The sequence below is a fragment of the Bactrocera neohumeralis genome, unplaced genomic scaffold (assembly GCF_024586455.1).
Source record: "Bactrocera neohumeralis isolate Rockhampton unplaced genomic scaffold, APGP_CSIRO_Bneo_wtdbg2-racon-allhic-juicebox.fasta_v2 ctg2171, whole genome shotgun sequence".
Taxonomy (NCBI): domain Eukaryota; kingdom Metazoa; phylum Arthropoda; class Insecta; order Diptera; family Tephritidae; genus Bactrocera; species Bactrocera neohumeralis.
Window position 1 is genome coordinate 197 of NW_026090013.1, and position 24,884 is coordinate 25,080.

At 34.9% G+C, this 24,884-nt stretch overlaps 1 protein-coding gene across 1 annotated transcript; it reads right to left on the reverse strand.

Annotated features, from left to right (window-relative positions):
- Positions 1 to 18,223: 18,223 nt before the first annotated feature.
- LOC126766697 (uncharacterized) lies at positions 18,224 to 22,733 on the reverse strand. Its single transcript, XM_050484430.1, has 3 exons — positions 18,929 to 22,733; positions 18,321 to 18,854; positions 18,224 to 18,241 (listed from the first exon to the last, which is right to left on the reverse strand). The coding sequence occupies exons 1-3, from the start codon at positions 19,073 to 19,075 to the stop codon at positions 18,224 to 18,226; spliced, it is 699 nt and encodes a 232-aa protein (XP_050340387.1). The 5' UTR covers positions 19,076 to 22,733.
- Positions 22,734 to 24,884: the final 2,151 nt, after the last annotated feature.

The window sequence follows — 24,884 nt, forward strand, 5'->3', positions numbered from 1 at the left end:
TGACTCTTTGACAAAACGCAAGTTTCGGCCATTGGTTGACCGTGACAACGGAGACACGAAAGAAGCGTGCGACACTTGTTATTATGAATGTACATATGTATGTATGTACATATGTATATGGCTCGCATTTGCCTTCGTAAACATACCGACAAATGTGCCAAAGAAATAATATATGTACATACATATGTACATATGTAGGTATACGCCATAGAAATTCTATTGGTGCAAATATGGAAATGATAACGAAATAATGCGAATATGCATATTTCATGAAGGTCATCAATTTTCTTTGAAGAAATTAAGTTCATTTGACACATCTTCGCTTTGTAATAGACGAAATAAATATAACTTTTTTGAAATAATTAAAAAATTAAAAAATAAAATTAATTAATTTATTTTATTTATCTAATTTTTTAAGATTTTGTAAAAAAATAAAATTTTTAAAATTTTTCTGAAAAAAATGGTTCATATGATACAAGATCACGCATGTGTATGTGTCTCAGAGAATGCTTCTTTACACTCTTTGTGTGACTGTGCATATTTTTCTTCAAAGCATTTCTCTTTATTTATTCTCGCATGAATTCAGTCGTTTTACATATATTTCTGCCATTGAACGTGCTCAATTCTGCTAAATAGCAGCGAGAATGGTGAATTCCTTTGTGATTCTATCAGCTCTGTTAGCCGTCCAATCGAACATCATACAGAATTCAATTTCCTCCCTAATGCGATCCTTTGTGCCAAATTTCACTTTAATATCTTTATTTATGGCTTGAAGTTATGATATATTATAAGTTTTCGGTTTTCGCCATTTTGTGGGCATGGGTAAAATTAATGCCGTGATTTTGCCCATCTTATATAACTTTACACAATCTTCTTATGGAGTTAAAGAATAATACTTTTATATAAAGTTTCATCATGATATCTCAATTTTTACTAATGTTACAGTTAAATGGTTCCATCAGGACAGACGGACGGACAGATTAGACATCCGGATTTCACACTCTAGCTCCTCATTGATAGACTTTGGTATATTAAACCCTATATCTGACTTTTAATTTTAGTTTTAGGACTTACAAACAACCGTTATGTGAACAAAACTATAATACAAAGTTGCGAAGGAGAGTACAACAAAGGATCGCATTATGGAGGGGCATATTTGGACGTAATTTTTTTGGAAAAGTGGGGGGGGCCCCGCCCCCTACTAAGTTTTTTATACGTATCTCGGAAACTACTATAGCTATGTCAACCAAACTCTATAGAGTCGTTTTCTTCAGGCATTTCCATATACAGTTCAAAAATGGAAGAAATCGGATAATAACCACGCCCACCTCCCATACAAAGGTTATGTTGAAAATCACTAAAAGTGCGTTAACCGAATAACAAAAAACGTCAGAAACACTCAATCTTACGGAAGAAATGGCAGAAGGAACCTGCACCCAGGCTTTTTTTAAAAATTGAAAATGGGCGTGGCGTCGCTCACTTATGGACCAAAAATCATATCTCAGGAACTACTCCACCGATTTCAATGAAATTCGGTATATAATATTTTCTTAACACCCTGATGACATGTACGAAATATGGGTGAAATCGGTTCACAACCACGCCTTCATCCAATATAACGCTATTTCGAATTCCATCTGATGCCTTCTCTGTATAATATATACATTAGGAACTAATCATGATGCGGAATAAAACTTTACAAAAATACGGTATTTGAAAAATATGTAAATGACAGATAATGAAATCTCAATTATCACTTTATCATGCGAGAGTATAAAATGTTCGGTGACACCCGAAGTGTTCCCCCTTCCTTACTTGTTGATTTTTGGCAACTGCGCATACAACATTTAATTCCCGACCTTGCACTATTTTTATATGTCCTTGTAGTATTTTGAATTGCGGCCATACCGTTGCAATTTCAATGTAAATACAAAAACAATTAAAAATTTGGGGTATGTATACAAATAAGTTTATTTGGAACAAGCCAAGTAAAAGTATTTGTAAAAATTTTAAATTGGGATCAACCACGTCAAAATATAGAATATGTATACAAACAAAAATCAAAATTGGTTGCAAGCGCAAGGGAGCATACATCCATTAACGTAGAAGATCAATCGCATTTACAATAAACGCTATAACCAGAGCATATTCAAAAACAATAAGTCAATTCAATGCTAAAATTCTTTTGAAATATACACTGCAATATATACATCATTGCTATATTGCATTTTTGTTTTTACTTGTAAATACAGCCAAACAAAAAAAGGCCAACAACAAAAAACACGACATATTGCGAATATGCAACAAGAATTTACGAATAGGCGCGACGTTCCAAAAGTTCAACTTCATGCATATTTTCGCAATGTAAAGAATATGATATTTAACATAATTCCGTTGTTCAAGTTCTGCTAACCAAATATCCAAGCTGTGCCGAAACAAATAAACGAATGGCCGCGATTGTCACCGCTTCCCTTGCCGATGTACAGCTGCGCCTACAAACCCGCGTAAATATGTACATATGTATGTTTATGCGTGAGCTTGGATGTATATCGACGAAGCTGCGTAAAAATATTTCAGAATTACAAAATATTTTTTACATTCCTTGACAAATACAGTCAATCCCGGTTATGTGCCACAATCAAAGATACAGAATTTTGTGGTTTGTTAAAAATAAAAATGTAATATAGCACATAAGCGAGTGCGGATACTTAAGCAAGTGGTACTTCAAAAAATAACTTATATGTATTTCAAAAAACAAACCGTGAGATGCAGCAAGATATAATATAGGCTGTTAAAAGTGATGAAGGAGGGATTTGATTTTCATTTAAGCGGAGTACTACTTAACCGGGATTGACTGTACACATAAATCAGAGAATATTGAATATTTTCTTTAAAATATTTCTTGACTTGAAAATCGACAAATAAACAATGTTGTCAATTTTTTCTAATATATTTTAATATATGTATATTTGTGGGGTTGTCACTTTTTTCCTTTTATAAAATTTCAGATAAATATTCAATTTATGAATTTAAGCTTTTGAAAAGACGCTTGTAGGCAAGCCATGCTTGGGGAGATGTAATGCGTCTGCTTTTATGAATGAATCGAATATGCTTTTTGAAAGTACGTTTGCGTTCATCCATGAAAATTTTGTTGTTGTGTAATTTACTATAAATTTTGACGTCGGCAATACTGACGCTATTTCAAACGATTGTTGTTTTTGTAAACCAATATTTGCAACTTTTGCGGGTGACATATCCACATGTGTATACAGATATGTATATACATATGTAGGTTTGTGTATGAATTATTTGTGTGGCAATGTCATACGCACATACATATGTTTGTGTGCATGTACATTTAGAGCAGCGCGCGCATAATATATTACTGATAAATGATAATATTTTGATTGGAAAATTTATTTGTACTTACGAACATTTGTATCTGCAGGATAGATGCGTATGAAAGTTTTAAATGATAAAACGTGTGATTTACATATATTATTATTGTATTATATGTATTAAGTGTTTATAGTAGAGAATATATCACATATATAGCATATATATGCATATATGTACATATATGAAATTATACTATATTATCAAAGTTAAGAAATATTTTAAAAATATTTTATTTGCACGTTAACTACAAATATTACCTTGAAAATAGCATAACTTAATGATAATGTTATCAATTTTGCATGAATTCACAAAAATTCGCAAAATGATATTCATATCAATTGATATGATTGCATGTAAGCGTATAAAAATATAAGCAAAAGAGCAACATACGTCTGTACGAGCAATTTATATTTCAGAGCCTAATTTTCATCGAATGCTCAGCTCTGTTCACTCATCACTGTTAAAATTTCTCCTTCTGAGCCAAAAGTGGTGAAATCCACTAATAGCATTTTGTTAGCTCTTGACAGTTCACACGCCTGTCCGCAATTGAACCTTCTCCATATTATACCTTCTCTGCCGTATACTGGTTGCTGTCAGCACATTTGTTGTTGCCCGATTGCTGTTTTCTGCTGACTGCGCTTGCTTAGTTTCCTTTTCAGCTGATCGCTGCGATGACCTATCATCGCCGTTACATTTGTTTTTGCCAGGAGTTGCTTTTGTTGGATACAGCCTTGCTGGTGAGGCTGAGCAGCAGTCATTATTAGTTGTTTGATTTTTATACTCTCGCAACAATGTTGCTAACGAGAGTATTATAGTTTTGTTCACATAACGGTTGTTTGTCAGTCCTAAAACTAAAAGAGTCAGATATAGGGTTATATATACCAAAGTGATCAGGGCGACGAGTAGAGTCGAAATCCGGATGTCTGTCTGTCCGTCCGTCTGTCCGTCCGTCCGTCCGTCTGTCCGTCCGTCCGTGCAAGCTGTAACTTGAGTAAAAATTGAGATATCATGATGAAACTTGGTACACGTATTCCTTGGCTCCATAAGAAGGTTAAGTTCGAAGATGGGCCAAATCGACCCACTGCCACGCCCACAAAATGGCGGAAACCGAAAACCTATAAAGTGTCATAACTAAGCCATAAATAAAGATATTAAAGTGAAATTTGGCACAAAGGATCGCATTAGGGAGGGGCATATTTGGACCCAATTGTTTTGGAAAAGTGGGCGTGACCCCGCCCCCTACTAAGTTTTTGTACATATCTCGGAAACTACTAGCTATGTCAACCAAACTCTACAGAGCCGTTTTTTTAAGGCATTTCCATATACAGTTCAAAAATGGAAGAAATACAAAGGTTATGTTGAAAATCACTAAAGTGCGTTAACCGACTCATAAAAAACGTCAGAAACACTAAATTTTACGGAAGAAGTGGCAGAAGGAAGCTGCATCCAGGCTTTTTTTAAAAATTGAAAATTATGGACCAAGAACCATATCTCAGGAACTACTAGACCGATTTCAATGAAATTCGGTATATAATGTTTTCTTAACACCCTGATGACATGTACGAAATATGGGTGAAATCGGTTCACAACCACGCCTTCTTCTAATATAAAGCTATTTTGAATTCCATCTGATGCCTTCTCTGTATAATACGAGTAGAAACATTAGGAACCAATGATGATAGCGGAATAAAACTTTACAAAAATACGGTATTTGAAAAATATTTAAATGAAGAATAATGAAATCTCGATTATCACTTTACCATGCGAGAGTATAAAATGTTCGGTGACACCCGAACTTAGCCCTTCCTTACTTGTTTTCATTTTGTTTTTTCTTTGCGTTTGGTGTCCAATTTGTTTATGTTTATTAATAACAATTTGTGCGCACTGTTTTTATTTGTTTGTTTTCAATTTAATCTATTTTTTTTTTTTGTACTTTTTGCTTGTTTGCTTTTTGTAAACACAGAATTCACGGAGCGAACTAAAAATACGAATTCACCAAACACTCTTTAGAATTATATATTTAACCTAATATTTCATATATTTAAAAATAGTTTTAAAGATATAAATTTTTAAAGTTCAAAGATTCTACAAAAAAAAAGTTCAGCACACATATTGAAAATATTGTTTTAAATCCGATTTTTTTAATTCTAATATTTTGTTAATTCTCTTTTGGCCTGAATAACTGTTTCTAAAGGTCGGCGCATGCTTCCAACTAAGTTAGATATCTGCTGAAGAGTTATATTTGCTCATTCTGTATGTATGGCCTAAGGGAATCGTTCGATGTTATAAGGTGAGTTCGTATTTTTTCCAGTAGATGCCAAAAATATTCTATATGGATAGTTTCTGGGGATTGCGGAAGTGTTTTTAATTGCTTACAATGGTAGATAAGACAGTATTGCACTTGTTGCAACAAAAATGACTGCCTATGAGTACTTATTTATATTATCAGGGATAAAAACGAGAATTCCCACACCAAATGCTGCAGTGCACCCCCAAACCATTACACTACCCTACCGCTTTGTTTCACAGTCTTAATTATATTATTTTCCTGGAGCTTTTTGTTTCGTTTTCGCCAAATTTTTTGAGCACCAACGGAACCGAACATATTAAATTTTGATTCGTCATTAAATACTACCTTATTCCAGATATATCCCGGCTGACTAACATTAAGTTTGGCGAACTCCAGCTTCTTTTTTATACGTATGAATGGTTTACGTCGTGGCACTCGTCCATAATAACCATGATAACAAGATAACCAGCTTTGTGTAAAATGTTACGTACAGTTTGGGGGTCAAAGTTTTTTCAAAGCTTTGTTGCATCTCTTGACACAACTTTATTGCTGAAATTTTCGGATTCTGAGTGTTGATGTAGTCTTTTATAATATTATATTTTTCACACGTGGTTAAGGTCTCTGCACTACATTACCAATGTCAAAAAAATTTTAAGCTGCATGTTCATCTTAATTACAATTTCACGGATATTTTCAAAATTTCTGTATGACCGGCCATTTTGCTCCCTCAATGACTAGCTCAATTTTTGCACGGACATAAAACGGTTGAAACCTTAACAACTTTAAACTATTTATGAGTAGTAAGCCGAATAGCAAAAAACTTTAAAGAAAACGTATGTATACTATATTTACCAAAAACATAACTTACTCACAATTTATGCAGAACCTTCTTCATACGCCGTTTTTTATGCTAAAAAATTGTGATTCCAATTTTGAATACACTTTTCAGCTATTGAAAGAGATAGTACCTCTTCGGCGTAGTTCTGGGTAAAAACAACTTATTCAAAATCTTTAAATAATGGTGCTTTTTGACAGTTATTTTTACATGATTTTCTTCAAAGACATATGGCCCGATAATACACTTTGATAAACTTGCTCACTGCCCAGTGACTGGTTCTGGGTGAAGTTCGGTCTCGTAGATTATATCTAGATTGGATTAACTACATTTCCGTTTAGATTAAAATGGGACATAAACAGGCAATTAATGAAGTTATTATCTTCTTCGGCTATTTAATTCATTTTTTTTTTTTCAATATCTTTTTATTTATTGAATCTGCTTTTTGTTTTAAAAGCCTAACAATAAGTTATAAAATCTTAAATCTATTTAAAACTAGACACGCTCAAGCAAGTGATTGAGCTGTTTTGGTGATACATTGCTCCTTAGTACGCGGGCATATCTCTTCTTTGAAGGCGTGTTTGATTGCAGGAATGTACCAAAGCATTAGCCAAAGGGTTTGGGTGATCACGGAGATTAGATATATATTTAATTCTACTGTCTTCTACTTCTTTCCTCACCATAGAAATACCGAGGTCTTTATGGATATTTTCATTACGCATGTACCATGGCGAACACTTGATTGATCTAAGCATTTTTGATTGGAAGCTTTGTATTATGTCTATATTAGTTGCACAGGTCGTACCCCACAGTTGAATGCCATACATCCAAATCGGCTTTATGACCGCTTTATATAAAAGCACTTTGTTGTCTAGGCTAAGTTTGGAGTTTTTATTTAATAGCCAATTTAAATTTGCAGCTCTTATCTTCATGCAAGTTATTTTACTAGATATATGTTTTCTCCACGTAAGTCTTCTATCTAGGTGAATACCAAGATAAGTTACTTCATTCGCTTGGGGTACTAGAATATTATTCATTTTTACTGCCGGACACATATTTGGTCTAAGCGAAAATGTAACATGCTTACACTTTTGTTCATTCACATTTATACGCCAGTTGGCTAGCCATTCTTCGACAAACCTTAAGTGCTTGGCTAATATTCTTGATGCTATTATGTGGCATTTGTTACGGCTCACTATTGCTGTGTCGTCCGCAAAAGTTGAAGTTAATACATTGTTAGCTGTTGGAAGATCTGCTGTGTATATGATGTATAGTGTTGGACCTAAAACACTGCCCTGGGGTACACCAGCCCTTATCTGTCTTTCATCAGATATGAAATCTCCCACTTTTACCATAAATTTTCTATTTTTTAAATAAGACTCCAATGTTTTATACAATTCTGAAGGTACAATATTTTTAATCTTATATAAGAGGCCCTCATGCCATATCTTATCAAACGCCTGAGCCACGTCCAGAAATATAGCTGAACAGTACTCTCTGTGCTCAAATGCTTTTCTTATTTCGTTAGTGATTCTATTTACTTGCTCTATCGTGCTATGTTTTTCACGAAACCCGAATTGGTGCGTTGGTATTATATTATTTTCGTGGAGGAAAGGAGACATCTTTGATAGTAACACTTTTACAAATATTTTAGAAAGACAGGGTAGAAGACTGATTGGTCTGTATGAAGACGGCTGTGTTAAGTCTTTCCCAGGTTTGTCTATCAAGATAATCTGCGACTTTTTCCATGAATTAGGATAGTGTCCGAGATAAAGAATTGCATTGAAGAGCAAAGAGAGCACTTCTACGGCAATATTTGGTAACTCAATTAGCATTTTTGGGGTAATATTATCATATCCTGGTGACTTTTTAGGGTTAAGTTCCTTTATTATTCTAGTAACTTCAGAAGTAGAAGTCCTAATAGACACATGCGACTCGTTTGCCGTGTTAGGCAAGATTGGCAACTCAAAGTTGTTTTTTGGGCAATTGGGTTGAAATACCTTTTCTACGTGATTTGCAAAGCAATTTGCCTTATACTCATCACTACGTGCCCAATTACCATTCAACTGTCTTAGAGGCATGTTGGAATCTACTGGTGGCTTGAAAGACTTTTGGGCTTTCCAAAGGGAGTTTTGCTTGCTAGAATTTGGACACAATTTCTTTATATAATTTTCGGTGTTGTGTTCTTCTTCTCATTTACAAGCTTCTATATTTCATTATTGGTGATCTTTCTAAAACCAACTGGTTTATTGTTTCTTTTTGGTGTTGCCAATACAGCTGCATTAGTTATTAGGTCATTAATTTCTCTTATATTTTCATCAATGTCTCTTTCTGTATTTATTTTGCAATCAATATTGATATGGCTGCTGATTTACTTTCAATGCTACAATCAGTTAGTTTTATATGACGTTAGAGAAACTTTTGGCTAAATATCATGGGCTGTTCGTATAACTTTATTAGTACAAGAGAATGATCAGATGATAAGTCTGTACATGTATCAGCTGTCATAAGCGATCTATCTATATTTTTGACTACAGCAAAATCTATTAAGTCTGGTATTTTTCTTCTATCACTGGGCCAGTATGTCGGCTTACCAGGAGATATTATATCCAGCTTATTATGCTTATTCATAATAGTGTAGTACAACTGTCGTCCTTTCGGATTAATAAGACGTGAGCCCCAGTACGTGTGTTTTGCGTTGTAATCTCCACCTGCAAGAAATCTTTGACCTAGTGTTCCAAAAAAGTCTTTAAACTCGATTTCTGTAATTTTAAAACGAGGTGGGCAGTATATAGCCGTAAGGTTTAAGTCACAACCCCGATTTTTGAGTGATATTGTTGTAGCTTTTAACTGTGGTGTAGCATGAGATTCTAGGGCATAGTGGTTTAAACGATTTCTAATCAACACTGCCGTGCCACCATGCGCTTTTCCATCTGGATGATTTGTGACATAGAGTCTAAATCCCGGTATATTGAAATTATTTTTATTTGTTAAATGAGTTTCTGATATAAGCATTACATCTATATTTTTTTCAGACAGAAATCTAATGATCTCTAATTTATGTTGGTTAACACCGTTAGCATTCCATATACATATGTTTAGTAAGCTCATTTTTTACTTAATAAATTTTGCAGCATTTGATTTTGTGATTTTATTAAATCCTGGATCATGTTTTGCATGCTAGACATAAATTGTGTCATACACTGTGTAAGATTTATAATCATAGTTTCAATACCTCCATTTGGAGGATTTTGCGGCAGTTGCATTTGCACAGTGTTGCCTTTCACCACATTAGCATAGCTTCCTTGTATATTATTATTGATAGAAGTAATAGGATTTGAACTTTTCTCTGAGGTTAATATAATTTCATTACGGGGTGTTTGTAACATTTGGTTACGACGTGCTTGAATGCCCTGTGACAACTTCGATTTCAAATCTTTATATACAGGACAACCCCTGTAGTTAGCAGTGTGATTTCCTCCACAATTGCTACATTTTTTATTTAATTCTTCTTTCTTAAGGGTGCATTTAGAAGTGGGATGTAAATCACCACATACCACACAAACACTGCGTAGAGTGCAGTATGATTTAGTATGCCCATATTCTTGGCAGTTAGTACATTGTACCGGACCGTTTCTTTTATGTGGTTCTTCCACAGTTACTCTACGATGCAGCAAATATTTCAAATTATATATTGGATGTGTTTCATTTTTTTTAAGTTGACTTGAGTTCGGCATCAACTCAATTTTAAACATTGGCTGAGGTACTTTGTTTCTGTTAAATATATTTACAACTGTTTTAATTCCAAAACCACATTCTTCCAATGCTTCTTTGATTTCACTAGAGTCTACGGCAGACTCTATACCCTTGATTACAACAACTAGGCCCTTAGAGCTCTTCAGTTGATACGAATAATAATTTTTGTTTTTATTTGACAAAAATTTAACTATTTCCATGAAACTTTTTTCAGTGTACGACTGAATTTTTGTTTCGTCTATATTGCCTTTTTTCTAAGGCACTATATGAAAATTGTTAGTGCCAACAATTTCACTTAATTTCGCAACAAGGGTATTACTGCTACGTTCGCGCAAATATATTGGAGGTGGTTTCGCATTAACGACTGTGGTGGTACCCTTCGCATCGTCGTCTGAACCATTGCTTAGTATGGCAAATCTGATGCCATTTAAAACTTCCGTTTTATTTTTATTTGGTGTGCCGCTTTGAAATTTTTTTGGATTGACCGCTGCCTTTGAAGGACTTTATTTCCTTTTTATATTGACGTAGCGGTCAATGCCTGTTTGTACAGACGGGCCTTTTTTTATTACGTTCTCACCTTGCGTTGTAATTTTCTTCGCTGCCTGTGCGCTTGCTAGTACCTGCAGACTTTTCACAATTTGATTACACGGAGCGAGTTAGAAAACACGTCCGTACACCTTGATGGACAGAAACGTCTGGCAATATTTCAAGCGAAAAGGCAAATCTAGAGTGTTAAACGAAATTTATTGAACATCGTGGGAAAAGAGGTTCAAGTTATTATCTGCTGTAATGGCCATCCAAGTTGCGCCGATAAGTTGCGAGCCGATTTACCTGAATTACCCGATTTGGACTGATTTTCTTCCGCCACGACCGTACTTCGGAGCCTGCGCGCATCAACTGGATTCGGACTGGTGCGCAAAGTTTTGAACTCAGACCGTCCACTAAGTGTTTGTTTATGGTCCAGATGTTAAATTTATTAAAATCTGTGGTTCATGACAATGTGACGGAGCACTTGAACATGCGAAAGGTTAGCGCGAAGATGGTCCCAAAAGTGCTCGATATTGCGGCGAGCGGAAATATCCCAAGAAAATTTGAACATTCAAAAATTCTTAAATATTGTAATTACAGGTGATCTTTGAGTATAATCCCTGGACAAAGAGGCAATATTCCGAAAGGCACACTCCATTTTGCGACAACAGAGGGGATCCAAGTAGCATGCACCTCGGCTCTCAAGGCTTTTAAGTATGATGCCTTCCGTGACCCCTTGATGCTTGGAAATCGCGCTGGCAGCGCTGAATCGACGCAGAAGGAGCCTATTTTGAAAGTTTTTAAAAAATTGTAACGAATGGTTCAATGCATTTTTTTTTAAATCCCCCAGACCTATTACTTTTCGGACAAATCCTGTACAAACAAGTACGAAGCAATAAATAACAAAACATAAAGACAACAAAAACCAAAAATCAAAGTGGTTAGTTTCTAGGTGGACTAGTAACAGAACTAGTTACCATCATAACATCTCAAGTTGTGGAATTTCAAACGAATACTTCAATTCACAATATCAATCATAACCCCTGAAGATCAGTATTCGGAAGATTTTTCAAAGCTACAAATACTAGAACAAACTCGCCTTAAGCCATTTCCACACTTCTCAAAACACAAACGTGTGTAGACGATATCCTGTATGGAAGTCACAATCTTCCTCAAGCATATGAGACACTATCACAAATCGTAAAGAAAGACAACTGCGGACCACCCTAATATTTTAAAAATATGCCGAAAGAAAAGTCGTTGGACGCTAGCTTTTTTAAGATTGAAAAAGAAAGTTCAACGGAATGCTACTGAGTTACTCAAAATAATACCTCCAATGACTGACAAACGGCAATGGTCACCCTTGTTACTCATACGCAAGGAACTACTTCAGCCGATAAAATCGAAGCCAATCGGTAGAAAAGAGCTCACTCTTAGTATTAAACCAATTTCTGGACACGAAAAGTCTGCATTGTGCAAATGGTTGGCTTGCCAATTCCAACCTGACATATAACAAACATACAACAAACAATAAAAGGCAAAACTTTCCATATTATAATTCCATTATGTCTTCTTACTAATGCTACACGCCGAGCATCGCCTAATGCGATAAAGAAGTACATTGTGCATGTGAAACAAAAATTGCGAACGCAGATAATGGCAGCACTTCCACCTGACGCAACTTCGCTCTGTCTTTCTCAACAGCTGAGTCTTTCCAGATAAAGACTTCGAGTTAAGGTGTTCCATTTTATTGAAATATTATGTGTCAGTTTGTTTTTATTTTAAGATAAAACTACACATCTTAAGTTATGTACAAATTTATTGACAATGGCTTCTCTGGCGGCATTTTCAAAATTCTGGACAAAATAGTATTTAAAGGACCCCCTCAAAAGGTTCCGCTGGAAAGTTTCAGAAAATTCACCATGGCTTGGAGATTGTTTACTAGTATGCGATTATTTTCTTTCCTACAGAATAATAGCCAACACGACCGAAACATAAATTAAAAAAAATTTAAACATACCAAAAAATCCGCAGACCGTAAAAAACGGTAAAAATCTCGATAGCATTAACAGAAATAGTCGGTCAATATGACGACCCATTTATGCTGCATAACGTAGCATAATCATCCATTCTATTAATTTACTACAACATTTTCTAGATAAATCTATACAAGGTACGTTCCAAAGTAAACAGGACTTATAAAAAACAGAACAATTGGTTTTTTCGGCTAAATCAATTTATTTTATTCAATATAGTCTCCTTGTGCTTCAACACAGCTTTTTACATGGTCCAAAAGCATATCGAACGAGTGTTTTAGCTCGTTGGCCGGTATGGCCGCCAGAATGCCGGTGCAAGTCTTTTGAATGGCCTCTACGTCAGCATAACGCTTTCCTTTCATGAGCAAATGCATTTTTCCGAAAAGGAAGAAGTCGGACGGTGCCATATCAGGTGAATACGGGGAGTGGTTAATGGTTTAAATGTGATTTTTGGTCAAAATCAAATCGGTCAGAAGCGTCGATCGATGAGACGGATTCTGAGCAATTTTTGGTCGTCAGTCAATTTGTGCGGAACAAACCGTGCGCACACCTTTCGTAAGCCCAAATGGCAGGTCAAAATGCAATAAATCGATGTTTTAGAGATGTTTAATTCTATATCTACGATTTTCAATGCTGATTTTTGATGAATTTACGAACAGTTTCGAAGGAATTCCCGTTGATCACGGATTTTAAGTGATCCACATGTTGATCGTCATTTACGTCCTCACAACCACTTTGAAAACGATGAAACCATTATTGCACTCTGGTACGAGATAGGCAATCATAGCTATAAACTTGTTTCATCAATTGAAACGTTTCGGTAAAAGTTTTACCAATTTTAAAACAAAATTTAATGTTGGCTCTTTGTTCAAAGTTCATTTTCGCACCGATAACACAAATATATTGACACTTAAACCGCAATAAATTCACTTCTAATCCATGAAATGTCATGAAATTCTCAGTGAACAATCGATTAAGATAGCAGATTCTAACGCACCAGTCGACATATAAATGGCGCCACCATGGGGTGCTAGATTCAAAAAGCCCTGTTTACTTTGGAATGCACATTGTATTTAGTTATAAATTCAATTAGTTTCATTAAATCATTAAGGGGTGTTGAGGAATCTGATAGTTGTGGGAATCAGAATTGAAACCGATCAAAAAACGTAGTAGGTGTCATGAATTCAGATATTATTGGTTTGATGTTCGAAACAGAATTTGTATCGGTTTTGGGTGTCATCGAAACCAATTTTTTCGGTTTTGCTATCAGAAATAAAAAAAGAAGATAATCGCCAACAGATTTGATTATTCAGTTTATATTTCTGTGTGTTGTTAGACGGTTGACAAAATGTAAGTTAAGAAATTTATTTATTTTATTGTTACGAAGTAATTAACTTTATTTTTGTAAGGGAAAACATAAGAACAGAACGCAAAATATGATTATAATTGAATATATAGAAAAAGATCCTGATATCTTAAGAGGATTTACGAAACGAAATAAGCCGACGATAGATTCGTTATGGCAGGAATTAATTGAATCCCTTAATGCTGCAGGTCCTCCACACAAAGACGTAAACGGGTGGAAAAAGGTAAATAAATTTCAGTGAAAATTAAACTGCGATTAAATTAAACTTATTTCTATAGGTTATAACTGAGTGGAAAAGCGAAATCAAAAGAAAATTAGCTCACAACAAAATTGAGAGTCGAGCAACAGGAGGTGCTCCATTTTCAAAATATCAGCTCACTCCAAACGAAGAAACCATTGTGCGTCTTTGTGGCATTTCGCAAACTATAGAAGGCATATTAAGCGTTTCTCTTGGCACCCAACCCGTTAATGAGAATTTAAATATACCAATTGCAGGGGTGAATGTAGATTTGTCTTCCTCATCGCCAGGGGAACAAATATAAATTTAAGTTATAATGCATCCAATAGACAAAAAGATGTCGACGATATACCCTCCACGTCACAAAGGCAGCACGAAATAAATTCTAGTGTACCTAGAAGGCAAAAATTAGAAAGTACAGCAGATCGTTAAAAAAGATTTTTGGATGAGGAAGATTAAAAAAAATGGAGATATATTGAAAAAATTTGATCAGATAATAGAACTGCAATCTAAAAATGCTAGCAGCTTGAGGCGTAGATACCAATCAATAGAGAGTAATAATAAAACTGTTGGAAGAGCTATTACTGAATTGAAAGATGAGTTTGTAAGTATAAGTACTCAATTGCTTAAAGCTATTCAGCCCTATCACGCAATCCATCGTAGCGAAGCTACGAATACGAATGTCCGCTACGTAATTTGCTATCACTGAATTCATGTGAATTCGAAACTTTTGTTGCCAGACTTAAATTTGAATTTTGACATTTCGAAATCAGCTGTGTAGAAGAAAATATTAAAATTTTGATTAATAAAAGTGAAATCGTTTATATTCAAATTGATTTTACGAACAAAATATGTATTCGCTAACGTTTTTATTTATGTTGCTTGAGGAAGAACGTGAGAGAAGTCGGCGTGATCTAAAAATTCAACGAAAATCACTGAGGGACAAGAGCAACCCTTTCGATGTGGACGAAACAATGTACAGTTCAAAAATCCACAAAAATTCATTATTAAATTTTATTAAAATTATTTTTCTAAAACAGGTTTATTAAAAACTATCGCTTAAATAAGGCGGCCTTTACATATGTCCTCGATGTTCTAGAGAGGAATGCAAGTTCTTCAAGATCGTCATCTATTTCTTTACTTCATCGATTGTCTTCGGTTTTACGGTTTTTAGCTGAAGGAGGCTATCAGCATGGAGTGGGTAAAGACTTCGATATTCCAATGGCTCAGTCAACATTTTGTTGCATCTTAAAAGAAGTATTGGGATTGCTTCAGTCCCATTTGTGCCCTCAGTGGATAAACCTCGAGTTAAGTAACGTTGAAAAAAGGGAAGCGAAAAAAGGATTTTTTTCAGAAATACGGATTTCCAGGCGCGATTTTGTGTGTAGACGGGACACATATTAAAATCGTTGCTCCAACTAAAGATAAGTTTCTCTATTATAACCGCAAAGGATACTTTAGTATCAATGCCATGATTGTAAGTCTGGTAACAAATTCGCATTTCAAACATCTTAATCAATGTTTTGCAGATATGTGACAATAAAATGAAAATACGTTATGTGAGCGCTCAGTTTCCTGGCAGCAATCACGACTCGCACATATGGAATGTCAGCAATGCTCGTTATTTTCTTGAGAAAAAGTACCTCGATGGTGAACGAAACACTTGGCTTTTGGGTATTATACATACAAACATATATACAGTGGACCAATAAAGTTTACATACACCTAGTTCTATTAAATTTCGACACGTTTATTTGCTTCAAAATGGATAAATTTTGTGGTTTTTTTCTATCCATTTTATGATATGTATATTTAGCATTAAATATAGCATATCAAAATATTTTTTTTTTTACACAAATAAAAAAAATTTAAGTTAAAGCTTAAAATGAGCATAATTTATATCAAAAAAGTTTACGTACACTTATGATTGTTTATATAAATCAAAAGTAATTACAATACTTTTAACGGGTTTTGGCCTACATTTTGTTGCTATTAGTGTCCCTAGACATCGTTGTATGCTCCCCACTCAATTTCTTGTATTATTTCCGGATATTTTGACCCATTAAGTCCATGATCCAGCTTTTTGGCCTTATTTTGATGAAATTCTATGTTTTCGAATACGGTTTTCCAAAAAGTTCCAGATATTTTGAATAGGATTAATGTCTAGCGATTGCGGGACCTATGGAGTTATTTTTATTTCCATAACAACCATTCACGTACAAGATAAGTTGTGTGTTTTGGGTCGTTATCCTGTGGTAAATAGAAATGGCTGCTATTAACAGCCGATTTAAGCACACTTAAAATTTAAATCTTTTTCTTAAAATGCTCAGATACATACATATGCTTATACATTTTTGAAATGTACACAAAAAAATAAATCCCCAAACAGTAAGGAATTTGTTGAAGAGTGCTGGTTATCATAGACGAGTCGCGCGTCGTAAGCCATACATATATAAGGTTAATAAAAAGAAAATGTCGGCGTTTGCTAAACAATATTTAAACAAACCGTATTGGTTTTGGGAAAACATTGTGTTCACCGACGATTCAAAATTTAATAAATTTGGTTCGAATAGATCACGAAAAGTGTGGAGAAAGATCAATGAAGAGTCGCAAGGACAAAATGTATTGCCAATGGTAGAGCACTGTGGGGGTAATGTTATGGTTTGCGGGTGTATTGTTGCATCTAGAGTTGGACATTTGGACTTTATTAGTGAAAACATGGATAAGCTTACGTATCTGAACATTTTAGGAAAAAAATTTAAATTTTAAGTGTGCTTAAATCGGCTGTTAATAGCAGCCATTTCTATTTACCACAGGATAACGACCCAAAACACACAACTTATCTTGTACGTGAATGGTTGTTGTGGAAATAAAAATAACTCCATAGGTCCCGCAATCGCTAGACATTAATCCTATTCAAAATATCTGGAACTTTTTGGAAAACCGTATTCGAAAACATAGAATTTCATCAAAATAAGGCCAAAAAGCTGGATCATGGACTTAATGGGTCAAAATATCCGGAAATAATACAAGAAATTGAGTGGGGAGCATACAACGATGTCTAGGGACACTAATAGCAACAAAATGTAGGCTAAAACCCGTTAAAAGTATTGTATTTACTTTTGATTTATATAAACAATCATAAGTGTACGTAAACTTTTTTGATATAAATTATGCTCATTTTAAGCTTTAACTTAAATTTTTTTTATTTGTGTAAAAAAAAAAAATATTTTGATATGCCATATTTAATGCTAAATATACATATCATGAAATGGATAGAAAAAAACCACAAAATTTATCCATTTTGAAACAAATAAACGTGTCGGAATTTAATGGAATTAGGTGTATGTAAACTTTATTGGTCCACTGTATTACAAAAATTCCCAAAAATTTTATATTCGTACAGGAGATGCTTGATATGCCTTAGAACCATGGTTAATGACACCATTCCGTACCCCTCCCTCAGGAAGCCCAGAAGAGAAATATAATAAAATACATGCAAAAGCGAGAAATATCGTTGAAAGAACAATAGGAGTTTTTAAAAATCGATTTAGATGTCTTCTGGGTGCTCGTGAACTTCACTACCAGCCATGGAAGGCATCTCAAATCGTTAATGTTGCGGCAGCGTTACACAACGTTTGCATTCACTTTCGCGTGAATGATGAAAGTTTAGAAAATAATTCGGAACCAAATATTTTGACAGAAAGTAATGAAATTCTTTCATCAACTTATAGTGAAGCAGCTTCACAAATCAGAGAAGCTATATGTGCAACACTTACCAGAGTATAATATCCTAAATAAATATTAACACAAAATGGTTATAGTTTTAAATAAGTATTTATTTAATTAATTTAATTATTTTTTGTCATTGCTTGCAATTTATTTTCTTCTATTTCTAACATTCGCTGCTTAATCGAATTCTTAGCAGCTATCAAATTCTCCATAGCTATGTTGTGCCTTCTAATTTCTTCCACTTCCGCATTTTTTAAATCATTTTGCACTTCCAATGCTCTGCCCACTCGTCGCATACGTACTGAAAGATCATCCAACTTTTCGATGACCTTTTCCTGAAAATCTTTTTGAATTTGAAATTGTTCTTTAATTACATCGGCTGTACAGGTTTCCGGTGGCCTAGTAGTACATTTAGGCAGTGCTGGACTGCAGGTCACTGATGGCATTGATACGTCAGCTAACGTCTCGTTGCCCACGTCGGCTACAATTGGTAAGCCGATGCTAACTGTATTGTCAATGCCACTTGCACTTGTTTGCAATGCCGTTAGTGCTATCACCGCTTCCTCCAATTCGTTGAAATGGTGCTGCCTATATCTGCCGCCACCAGTAGCTGACTGCTCCTTTTTATTTTCAACAAGTTTCCTTTTTATATACGCCTTCCAGTCAAGCCATACCTAATAAAAAATAATTCAAACAAGCTTTTAATTATCCTGTTACAACAATAAAATCTATAACTTTATTATATTACCTTCTTCCAGCTGGAAATATCCTTGATAGGCGGACCAACACTATTTAGTTCTTGGGCCATGTTGTTCCAAAAAGCTGCCACTTCCTCTTTAGGGCACTTTGTAAAACCCTGCGCCATTTCAGGCTTTTGCTGTAACAGCTCAACCATTAGTGCATATTGTTGCTTGGTGGTAATTACTTTGGACCTGCGGAAATATGTTATAGTTTGATTTGAATTAAAAGTTTTAATTGATAATATGTTATAGTTTGAATTCAATTAAAAGTTTTAAAACAAGTTTTAATTGAATTCAAACTAAAACATATTTATTTTTAATTTAAAACTTACATTTTTCTTTTTTTAAATTTATTTCTCCGTTACCACAAACCTGTCGTACAAAAATTCCGCTAAACTTAAAAATTTTCCGTTCCGAGTGAATTCAGTGAATGCAACTCTACGAATTTCGAACTTACTTTCGGAACTATTCGAATTGCATGATAGCAGTTTCGTAACTTTCCCGAAAAAACAGTCTACGATGGATTGCGTGATAGGGCTGATTGTGGAAAAAAAATTAGATTAAAAAAGAACAACTAAATCTCGAAGTTCTCAAGTTTGAACACAAAAGACAATATAACGAAAAAAATGATTAATTATTAAGTATATTATTTAATTAAAGATCCTGGTTGTGAAATATACTTAAAGTACCTGAATTTATATGACTGATTTTAGTTTAGTCTGAAGACTGTTATATTTAAAATTAAGAAAAAAGTATTTGCTATTTCGTCTCTTATTCTCCGGCCTTCGCTCTGCATTGAACCATTATCAGAGTGAAAAAAATTGTCATCGTCAGTCTCATTTGCAATAATTACTACTTCCTGATTATATTCAATGTTGTAACGTCTGCAGATGTTGTGTAAGGCACAACAGACGTTTACAATTTTAACCACTTTTTCAGGGCGGTAATGTAATGTGGACACTAAACATCGGAAACGGCTCTTTAAAACTCCGATTGTCCTTTCCACAATATTCCGTGCAGCCGTATGTGCTATGTTAAACTTATACTCCATTGAGTTAAACTGTGGATCTCTATAAGGTGTTAACAAAAATGGTTCAATTCCGTAGCCGCAATCGCCCAGCAACCTCAATGAACGCTGCCCACTCTCATACTGTGTACGGAAATATTGTTTAGCGTGACTCATACCCCAGATGAAAGCATCATGACTTGAACCGGGATACCGCGCATCAACTGCACGTATTTGCATATCGTTGTCACAAATCTTTCGAAAAAACAAGTAAGGAAGGGCTAAGTTCGGGTGTCACCGAACATTTTATACTCTCGCATGATAAAGTGATAATCGAGATACTGTTATTAGCAACTTTTTTGCGAGAGTATAAAAATGATGCCCTCTGAATTACATTAAAATGTCTGAGAGATTTACCGATATTTTCCGTGAAAAATTAGGTTATGTTAGGTTAGGCACTGAGTTCTTCGTGTTCGATATCAGGGACCTTGAAAAGTTATAGTCCGATCACGACAATTTTTCCACAAGGGTTACCTCAGCTCAAATACCTTATATGTGTAAAGTTTTATTCCGCTATCATCATTGGTTCCTAATGTACATACATATATATTACACAGAGAAGGCATCAGATGGAATTCAAAATAGCGTTATATTGGAAGAAGGCGTAGTTGTGAACCGATTTCACCCATATTTCTTACATGTCATCAGGATGTTGAGAAAATATTATATACCGAATTTCATTGAAATCGGTGGAGTAGTTCCTGAGATATGGTTTTTGGTCCATAAGTGGGCGACGCCACGCCCATTTTCAAATTTAAAAAAAAGCCTTGGTACAGCTTTCGTCTGCCATTTCTTTTGTAAAATTTAGTGTTTCTGACGTGTTTTGTTAGTCGGTTAAGGCACTTTTAGTGATTTTCAACATAACCTTTGTATGGGAGGTGGGCGTGGTTATTATCCGATTTCTTCCATTTTTAAACTGTATATGGAAATGCCTGAAGGAAACGACTCTGTAGAGTTTGGTTGACATAGCTATAGTAGTTTCCGAGATATGACCCTGTTGACGTGTACGAAGTATGGGTGAAAGCAATTCACAACCACGCCTTCTTCCAATATAACGCTATTTTGAATTCCATCTGATGCCTTCTCTGTACAATATATACATACATTAGGAACCAATGATGATAGCGGAATAAAACTTTACGCAAATACGGTATTTGAAAAATATGTAAATGACGGATAATGAAATCTCGATTATCACTTTATCATGCGAGAGTATAAAATATTCGGTGACACCCGAACTTAGCCCTTCCTTACTTGTTTTTATATGTGTTACTCTATACAACCCACTATTCCGGGTATTTTGTACTTTCCAAAAAAGTGATTTCTTGAAATCAATTTTTCGCTTTCATCCATAGAAAGTTTTACCCACTGACCGCAAATGTAATTCTCTAAGAGGCACATCACTTTTGTTAAAATCTGCGACACCGTGCTTCTTGCCAAACTGATACAAGAATCACGGCCTACTCCCCGTTGGTAAGCCCCTTCTGCTAAAAAACGCAGTGTTGCTGCCAATTGAATTATCGGTGGAATAGTCGAGGGCTGCAAATGTGGTTCTATTATATTTAACACCATAATAAATGCGTCTTTATTCAGCCGATAATGTGATATGAATCTGTAAAGTAAGCGCGTAAAGTAACACACAAGTAAATACAAGATAAATTCTACTTACGATTCTCCTGGAGCATTAAGTGGGTTACTAAGATCCCTTAATATTTTACGTTTAATTCTTTCATTTCTTTCTTCCTCTAATAAAACGAAAGCTAATATTGCCGAACTCATTTCAAATTTTATTCAAATTGCATTCACAACATTTGTCACATAAGTAAACAGCTGATTCGAAAATTGGTTTTGCATATGTTCGAAAAAACGAAAATCCAATCAGATTCTGTGACACCATTTTAAATCAGAATTGGTTTGCAATTCTGACAGCTAAGCAATTCTGTCTTGAATTTCACAACACCCCCGATTACTTAATTTTGCTAAGACATTTTACAAAATGACCGATTTATACGGCGTAAAACCAATCGGAAATATTTGGTATAAAAGATATATGAGGGCTAGGCAACACTTTCACCTTATTTTATTTAGTTTTGATATCATAATATATAACTTTCAGAAATAGATGCTCTGTGAATTGTGGGGTCGGCTTTAGAATACCGTCCCAGGATTTCGTGATCAAATGGGCTGATAGAGGAGGTTCTCCAGATCAATAATATATTTATTTGCGATTAAAGTTGCACATTACCTCAGTTTGAATTACATATTTTTTCGATTTAAAATTAATACTAGACTTATATTTTGCACTTTTATATCCACTAGCATTTCACTTATTCGTTTTTATACTCTCGCAACAATGTTGCTAAGGAGAGTATTATAGTTTTGTTCACATAACGGTTGTTTGTAAGTCCTAAAACTAAAAGAGTCAGATATAGGGTTATATATACCAAAGTGATCAGGGTGACGAGTAGAGTCGAAATTCGGATGTCTGTTTGTCCGTCCGTCTGTCCGTCCGTCCGTGCAAGCTGTAACTTGAGTAAAAATTGAGATATCATGATGAAACTTAGTACACGTATTTCTCTTCTTAAGTTCGAAGATGGTCAAAATCGGCCTACTGCCACGCCCACAAAATGGCGGAAACCGAAAACCTATAAAGTGTCATAACTAAGCCATAAATAAAGATATTAAAGTGAAATTTGGCACAAAGGATCGCATTATGGAGGGGCATATTTGGACGTAATTTTTTTGGAAAAGTGGGCGTGGCCCCGCCCCCTACTAAGTTTTTGTACATATCTCGGAAACTACTATAGCTATGTCAACCAAATTCTATAGAGTCATTTCCTTTCGGCATTTCCATATACAGTTCAAAAATGGAAGAAATCGGATAATAACCACGCCCACCTCCCATACAAGGGTTATGTTGAAAATCACTAAAAGTGCGTTAACCGACTAATATCTCGGGAACTACTAGACCGATTTCAATGAAATTCGGTATGTGATATTTTCTTAACACCCTGATGACATGTACAAAATATGGGTGAAAGCAATTCACAACCACGCCTTCTTCCAATATAACGCTATTTTGAATTCCATCTGATGCCTTCTCTGTATAATACGTTAGGAGCCAATGATGATAGCGGAATAAAGCTTTACACAAATACGGTAATTGAAAAATATGTAAATGACGGATAATGAAGTCTCGATTATCACTTTATCGTGCGAGAGTATAAAATGTTCGGTGACACCCGAACTTAGCCCTTCCTTACTTGTTTCACATTGATTTTACATTATATAATGCAACAATAGTTTTAATTGGAGATTTAACTTATTGTTCAAATCTATTGACTTAACAGTAACGAAAGAGCAACAAACTGTTAAGTAAACAGTGTAACCATACTAATAATAAAAATACAACGCAAAAAGGAGTTTTACGCGAAAAAAACTTGACACTCCCCATTGTTCGACCGACAAGGGTTATTTTTTCGAAGTAAAAAGTAAAAATATAAGTGTAAAACTAATTTTAAATCGAAAAAATACGTAATTGAATTAGTGGTAATTTTTAACTTTAAACGCATATAAATATCTGAAAACTATGAGCATGAACTATATTAAATAATTACTATATTCCATATTAAATCAAGTTTGCTGCAAGATGTTTTGTGACGTAAGAGTATTGAGAAAAACTAACGTTTTATGCTTACTTTCTAAATATAATCAATTAGAGCAAATATTTTCAAGCAATTTTTAATTTAGCTAGATAAATACCACAAAAAAGATACCTGTCAAATGTTGCCCTGTTCAGCTATTTTTCTAAATGTAGCTCAGGCGTTCGATAAGGTCTGGCATGAAGGCCTTTTATGGAAAATCAAAAACGTTTTACCTTACGAATTACATTAAACTTTGGAGTCTTATTTAAGAAACAGGAAATTTACAGTTAAAGCAGCAGACTTAATATCAGATGAACGAGCAATAAGGGCTGGTGTACCTCAAGGAAGCGTGCTAGGCCCAACTCTGTACAATATATATACAGCAGACATTCCTACAGCTATAAACGTATTGACATCCACTTTCGCGGATGACACAACTCTAGTAGCCCCATCAGAGCTACAAGAGTTTTAGACGGGGCACTTAACTTTTGTAGAAGAATGGCTAGCCAATTGGCGTATAAATATTAACGAGCAGAAATGAAAGCATGATACAAGTTAACACAATATTTTATGAACTTCTACATAAATTCCATTCCCACATTATATGCTAGAAACATACAAACCGTTTGCATACTTTGGAGTCCTATTACAACCAAAAGTGCAACTGCGCTAAACGCGCATCCGCTAAATTCTTAAGTTGTCGAAACACGCGCAACCATGTCTTCTCCCCCAAAACCAAATAGCTGCAGGTGAGCGCTACACGCGCAAACCCTTTTAGCTGACCAAGCATCTTTGGTCACGTAGGCCGGCTCAAGCATAGGTTAGATTATAAACCTTAAAGTTAAGTGTAGTCAGTTTTGTAATAAAGCTCAACAGAAGCACATAGTGCTGCTTATAAAAACGCATTGTTTTATTTTTTATGTGGCGCCCGAGCAGGGACCGTGAGGAAAAAATAATAATATTTTTTATACTCGCGGACGAAACCTAAATAACATTTCGTACTCGGCTCCTTAGTACCTTTCGGAAAAAGGACGGGCAGTATCAACCCAGCCGAACGAAAAGCATAAGCTAAATACAAATACATTTCTCGTTTCGTTAATATCGGAAACAGTTTCGACCATATTACACCCACAAATCGAAGAAGAAGTTGAACATCCTGTAGATTTTAGCATTAACGTGGACGCATCCGAAAGAGTTCCGGATGTGGTAAAATGTTTAAGAGAATTTTCGGGTAAAAACGGAGAATTCAGTTCA

Coding starts and splice junctions, on each gene's coding strand:
- LOC126766697 (XM_050484430.1), bottom strand. CDS start 19,075: ATGGTTGAGCTGTTACAGCAAAAGCCTGAAATGGCGCAGGGTTTTACA. Junction 18,855..18,928: donor ATATTTCCAGCTGGAAGAAG/GTAATATAATAA, acceptor ATTTTTTATTAG/GTATGGCTTGACTGGAAGGC.